Source organism: Pyrus communis, chromosome 1 (assembly GCF_963583255.1).
Source record: "Pyrus communis chromosome 1, drPyrComm1.1, whole genome shotgun sequence".
In the NCBI taxonomy this organism is placed as follows: Eukaryota; Viridiplantae; Streptophyta; class Magnoliopsida; order Rosales; family Rosaceae; genus Pyrus; species Pyrus communis.
In genome coordinates, this window is record NC_084803.1 from 33610354 (window position 1) to 33617324 (window position 6971).

Genomic DNA, 6971 nt, shown 5'->3' on the forward strand with positions numbered 1-6971 from the left:
GGGTTAGGTTCCCCTATAACCAGTACTGCTGCAACTGCATGTGCATCATATAGATTTCCTGAAACCCTCAACTCCCAGACATTATACACAGCAACAAAACTCACAGGCTTCAGAGAGTCGGAAGAAATCCAGAACTATCCTGTGCAGTTGGTCAATTGATCAGCTGCATGTAGTTCGGGAGCTAGACTTTGGTTCATCCGGCACTGTTTGTCAAGATACTACTGTACTATTATGTACCCTAGATATATATTTTGACCGAATAAATAGACTTTTCTTCTTCTTCTTCTGTCTGGTATACGGGAATATGGGGTAACGGCCACGGTGTTACAATCACACTCGAAATCTTTTCCCAAGTACGAAGAAGACTACATGCAATGCATATGAGCGAACATTATCACTTGCTCATATATAATATACAGTTAAAAGATTGTTTGATAAACAATTGTAAATATTGATCATAACTAAATCAGAAGTTGTGTTTATGGTTGTGAAGAAAGTTGATGTTGTACTATAAAACTAATTAGTAAGACCAACTCCAATGGTGGGCTAAAAGCCAAATTACCCAACAAATTTCCCCCCAAACCCACTCCAACCCAAGGAGAAAATTTGGGCTAAATGCTAAATGCTAAACCAAGGCCAAATTCCCCCCAAAATTTAGCCTAGAAATCGGAGTGAACTCCACTCAATATTTATCAGAATTTAAATTTTTTTAGATTAAAATGTTCATAAAATTAATTTACGATAGTCTACATATTTATTATTTTTTAAAAATTTAATTTAACAAAAAAAAAAAAGCCTAAGTTCATTCTTTAATAATCCCGGGCTAAAATTTTAGGCTAGAACGGTTGGAGCAGAAAAGCTGTTTCTGGGCTAAAAGCTAAATTTTCCAAGCTAAAATATTTGGCTTTTAGCCCAACAAATATTTGGCTTTATTTCTTATAAGTATATGCAAGATTTCTTATTTCTATAATACGGAATTAATTCTCTCAATACGCCCCCTCATGTGTGGTGAATTTTTAAACCTAATAAGTGGACAACACAAACAAAATGACCTGGTGGTACAACCTAATTTGAGATCAAGATGTTGTCTGAGTTTTCAATTTTAATCCTATGATATTCAAAAGGACTACGAATATCTGAATAAACCAGATGCTACAAAAGCATCTTCTTTTTGGTAGAAAGAAGAAGACTGAAATACTAAACAACAATGTGATAAGTTGTAACATGAAAAAACAAGATATTTTTATGAGTGTTATAAGTATATGAATGACTTAATGTATTCTATAAACACATATCTTTTTTCCCTTCAACCCATATTGGGATCAAACCGGACGCAGTTCGGAATTTTGGGTTTATCTATTTGGTTTTTTGAGTTAATTGGAGTGGCCCATTAATCACTTAGGTATTAATTTCAAAAGTAAATTGTAGTAATAATCCTTCAACTTTATTAAATTGGAGCAATGATACTTCAACTAAAAATTCAGTACCATTGGTCCCTCAACTCATCAAAATGTGTAGCTATAGTCATTTTCGTCAACTTCGTCAAAATTTTGTCAAAATAAGTTATGTTGGAATGACCATTGCTACAATTAAGGTCCTTCAACTCATTAAAATGTGTAGCTATGGTCTTTTTCGTCAACCTCATCAGAATTTTGTCGAAATGAATTATGTTGGAAGGACCATTGCTACAATTAGGTTAAAGGTGAGGGATCCTTGCTCCAACTGGGTTAAAGTTGAGGGACCATTCTCCAGTTAGATTAAAGTTGAGAACCAATGATAATGGATTTTTAGTTGAGGGACCATAGTTGCACGTTTTGATGAGTTGAGAGACCAATGGTAATGGATTTTTAGTTGATGAATCATTGCTCCAATTGAGTTAAAGTTAAAGGACTGTTGCTATAATTTACTCTAATTTCAATGGTGTTGCTATTCACACACCCATTTTACTTCTTATGAACTCTTAGCTTTCAGCCGCCAAATCCGATGAACTGAAGAATTGAAGAAGAAGACCATTGCTACAATTTTCTAATTTGGTTTTTAATATTTGCTCATTGATTCAACCTCACGTGTGTGGTATGTGACTTATTTTAACTGAAATTTTAACGGAATTGACGGAAATGATCATAACTACACATTTTGATGAGTTAAAAGATCAATAGTCACAAATTTTTAATTAAAGAACCATTACTATAATTGAATTAAAATTAAGTACCATTGCTACTATTTCGTGCTTTTGAAATTAGACTTCAGATGGCTTGCTTTGACAATTTGAAACATGCTGTTATCTTTTCTTTGAATTATTAAATAAATGAACATGATTTCAATAGGCTCCGTGCCGTTCATTACTTGTCTTGCTGATTTTGTTTGTTTCAACAAAAACATAAAATTCCACACGGCTAATAAGCTAAATAATCTTATTTAACAGAGGTCTAAAAACTATGGCTTCAAACTGCAGGGCACAGGAATAAGATCCCTTCCGTTCAGATGCTTATTACAAGTTTGAGTTCCATTTATTCTAACCGACCATTCGAATTATCTTCTCAACTTCTCCTTCATCCTGTCAACGGCAGCCCTAAGAGTTCCTTCGTCTTTGCAGAAGGTAAATCTTACTAGATTCTTTCCATCTTCCGGGTTTAAGTAAAATACACTGGTGGGGATTGCCACCACTCCAACTTCCTTGATCAGATACTCACAAAAGGCAACATCATTTTCCAGTCCAAAAGGAGTGTGATCAACAACCACAAAGTAGGTACCGCTTGATGGATACACTTTGAAACCGACAGATTTCAATCCCTCGACCAAAATCGCCTTCTTTGCCTGGTAATCTCTTTTCAGCTCCACATAGTAGGAGTCTGGAGCTCTGAGAGCAGTTGCAGCTGCCCATTGCATTGGAGTGGAGGTAGCAAATGTGAGAAAAGAGTGTGCCTGCCGAACTCCCCATGACAGGTGTGGCGGAGCTATAGCCCAACCGATCTTCCACCCAGTCAAGGAGAATGTTTTTCCCAAGGAATTCATGGTTACTGTACGCTCGTACATTCCAGGAAGAGAGGCCGGTGAAATGTGATCCATTTCAAAAGCCAACTTATCATAAACTTCATCACTGAATACCAACACATCATTTTCAATGCAGAGTGATGCAATCACATTGAGTTCCCCTCGAGTGAACATTTTTCCAGTAGGGTTATGTGGAGAATTTAGAAGAATTGCACGAGTATTCTTCGAGATTGTGGACTTGAGCTCATCAATGGGAACAGCAAAATCCGGAGGACGTAATGTGATACCTTTTACTTGAGCACCAGCCATGGATAGAGTAGCTTCATATGAATCATAGAAAGGAGCAAAGAGGATAACCTCATCACCAGGATTTATCAACCCCAGCATAGTTGCCGCAATTGCCTCTGTGCACCCAGAGGTGACAGTTATTTCTTTCTCAGGATCCACAACGAGTCCCGTATCCTTCTTGAATCGCTCAGCTATGGCATTGTTAAGGTCTGGAACCCCATATCCGCGAGCATATTGATTCTTCCCATCTTTAACAGCCTGAATTGCCGCTTCCTTTACAAACTCTGGACCATCAAAGTTGGGGAAGCCTTGCCCAAGGTTAATTGCTCCATGTTTAATTGCGAGATTACTCATTTGAGTGAAGATAGTTGTCTTGAACTTTTCCAAGCGCTTTGCCACCTGACAAAAAAAAATGCACATACATGAGGAAGACTTCAACTCTGCAACTGCAGAGCAATTCAGGGAAGCAGCATTTACAAATGCAGTTCAATCATAACCCAATACTTTATGCACAAGCCTCATCAAAATTAACATGGTATAAGTCATGACCACCGCCTATATTTCATCTCAATTGGATATCACCATCCCATGACATTGTCACCTCTGACCCCCAGTACAAATAAATTAGCATTACAAGTATGCCAAAAGCTTTTGGATGCAAGCACGCACTAACATAGAGATAGAAAAAGAACAAATGAATAAACTGTACAATGCAAGGCTTAAGTCTGTATACATGAAACTGAAGTACATAAAGCGGGAAAAAGGAACGAAAAAAGAGATAAAAGGATAGTCATCTTGTATTAAAACATAACTGGAAAACCCAGCATTGACTTCCCTAAAACTCTAATTAGGGATCACTAGTAGTCATCTTGTAATTCTCAATCGTAACTTTTATGGTTTTGTTTTGCAGTTGGCAGAACAAGCAACTCCTTCACTTGATGTTAAAATATGAACCTTTGGACTTTGTGGCACTAAACTTGTGCATCTAATAACCCCATTATCCAATGATATACCTACATTTAATGGTACTACAAGTACATCATCTAATTACATTGTTAATTATAATTATGATCTTGCTTCAGCAGGATTAAGATGGATTGCAGTCAATTCTTACAATTTGCAGTACAGCGGAAAAAAGCTCAACGATCATTCTACAAGTTAAAAGTAAACTGTAATCAAAGATCCCAACTTTACCTGCATAATTAATCCTACTGCAGATCATAATAAAATCAAAGACCCCAAAACCCAAATAACAAAAATGAAGGTTTTCACATGCGTAAGTTCCCAAATAACAAAAATCCCCAAACACCCAATTCGATTCAAGCCACATACTTTAACAATCCGCCATGAAATTGGAACGATGACAAGTTGGGTAATACCTGTAAAGACTGCTGGGTCGACGCCGATTGACTCGGAACGACATCGTTTTGGGTGGGAACGGTGGACATGGCGGCGGAGAAAGAAGGGCAAGGAGTCCAGGATACGCTTCTGGTCCTGATAAAGTTAAAGTCTGCACAAAAATTCTTGGAAAAGTTGAGGAATGTGGAAGGGCTGAGGCGCATTGCATGGGATGGCCAGGTGCATTGAATCTGCATGACAAAATGCCTCAATGACAACGAAAGGCAAGTGAATCGGAGTTGGAGTTGGAGTTGGGATACGTCTAGCAGCCTGTACCTAGACTACTATTTTTTGTGAAGGAGAATTTTTTTTAGTGGGAATGGTTTCCAAGTGTGGCCCAAACCAAAAAAATGTAAGTTAGTGGGCCATTGTGAATTTTATTGGGTAGGCATGGATCATGCTGCTAATTAATAACTAAATCGTAATTTTCAACGTGTGAACAACACTTTGTGCGCATGTGGATGGAATATTGTTTGTTGGACGAAAATTGAACGGCTGAAAACGATTTCATCATAATGAGCTTAGGATGAAACCGGGTCATTTCACTTAATTAAAATGATACCTGACATGAATTCAAAATATCTTAGGATTTAAGTAAGTCTTGTCCTCCACAAAAAACACTCATTCTCCTACATTTGCTCAAACCTCATTGTCGTGAAAACATCGTTTCCGTTTGAAAACTTGCTTCCCTTTTCAAACCTAGTTATAGTTGATCTATGCTTGTGTTGTCCAGCCTCACATAAAATCCAGATAGCAGTGAAGAAATTAGGGGATTTTGGTTGGAGGCTGTGCAGTGGGTTCTAAAGAAAGGACGTGCTTTTTGCTTCGTTCGAGTTGGGTTCAAATTGCTTCTGCGATAACCGTTGTCATATTTGATTCCCCCAGTGAATTTTAAATTTAGTGAGTTTTGAAAATAGAACCCTATAATTTAATTTTGTTATTTTTATTAAGCAGTATAAATTAAGTTAGGTGTAAGGTTAATTATGCATGTTTGTTGATGTAATTAGGTGGAATTTGTTGATATAAGTGATTTTTTTTAATGCGTTGTGAACTTATGAAGCTATGTTGACGGGTTGTGTAGAGGCTGGGGCATTATCTGTTGTTTTGGTAAAGTTGTAGTTTTAAGTAGGGACTGATTTTTTTAATTTGAATTATTGTTAATTTCATGGTGGTAGGGATTGATTTTTGTATATGAATTATCGATAATTTTATGGTGGTAGGGATTGATTTTTGTATTTGAATTATTGATAATTTATGGTGGGAATTGAAATTGCTTAAGTAATGATGCTCTGTTCACAGTAGATGTAAAGTTATGAAGCTTTGTGTAACATCCCACATCGCCCAGGGGAGTGGATCCTGTAAGCCTTATATGTATATTCCCATCTCTATCTAGCACGAGGCCTTTTGGGAACTCACTGGTTTCGGATTCCATTGGAACTCTGAAGTTAAGCGAGTTCACGCAAGAGCAATCCTAAGATGGGTGACCTACTGGGAAATTCTCATGTGAGCTCCCAAAAACAAAACCGTGAGGTCATGGTCGGGGCCCAAAACGGACAATATCGTGCTATGGTGGAGTCGAGCCTGTGATGTGGTGGGGGCTTGGGCCAGGATGTGACACTTTTGTGGCAGTAAGGATGGCAATTCAAATTGTTAAACCCGATAACTGTGGATAACCGTCTGAATGGAGCGGATTTGGGTATGAAAATTCGTGTATATTATGGATATGGGGAAAAACCGTGAACTTTATTTGGTTATGGTTTTGGATATGATTATATGGGTCCCTAATCCGTATTTGTCCCCAAATTCGCACTGAATAATATATATATATATATATATATATATATATATATATAGGGAACTGTTATTAACACTCTAAAAATCTCATTCTACACTCCTTATGAGTATAATTTTCTTTCTAATTATAGAAAGTTTGGAGTGCAAAATGAGATTTTTGGAGTGCGAATAACAATTCCGTATATATATATATATATATATATATATATATATATATATATATATATATATATATATATATTTGAGTGAACCCATATTCATTATTCACCATTGTGGGAGCCAAAAATTACTCCTCCACTAAACAAGTCACTAGCATGCTAAACATGGGGAGTGGGCTAGAGTAAAGGATACATCCATGAAATGTGGAACATGGAGAAATATAAGGAAAGTGGGACTTGGAGCCCAAGACTTGAATGTCTATAAAAGGGCAACAATACCATCAGCAGAAGAGGGAAAAAGGGAGAGGTATGACCCCGTTCTATATTTTCTAAGCACTC

General features: G+C 37.0%; 1 protein-coding gene across 1 annotated transcript; it reads right to left on the bottom strand.

The window, feature by feature from the left end:
* Positions 1 to 2315: 2315 nt before the first annotated feature.
* LOC137735318 (uncharacterized) lies at positions 2316 to 4924 on the bottom strand. Its single transcript, XM_068474736.1, has 2 exons — positions 4662 to 4924; positions 2316 to 3681 (listed from the first exon to the last, which is right to left on the bottom strand). Exons 1-2 carry the CDS (start codon positions 4875 to 4877, stop codon positions 2533 to 2535), a joined length of 1365 nt encoding a protein of 454 aa, XP_068330837.1. The 5' UTR covers positions 4878 to 4924; the 3' UTR covers positions 2316 to 2532.
* Between the last annotated feature and the right edge of the window lie 2047 nt (positions 4925 to 6971).

Coding starts and splice junctions, on each gene's coding strand:
- LOC137735318 (XM_068474736.1), bottom strand. CDS start 4,877: ATGCAGATTCAATGCACCTGGCCATCCCATGCAATGCGCCTCAGCCCT. Junction 3,682..4,661: donor CGACCCAGCAGTCTTTACAG/GTATTACCCAAC, acceptor TTTTTTTGTCAG/GTGGCAAAGCGCTTGGAAAA.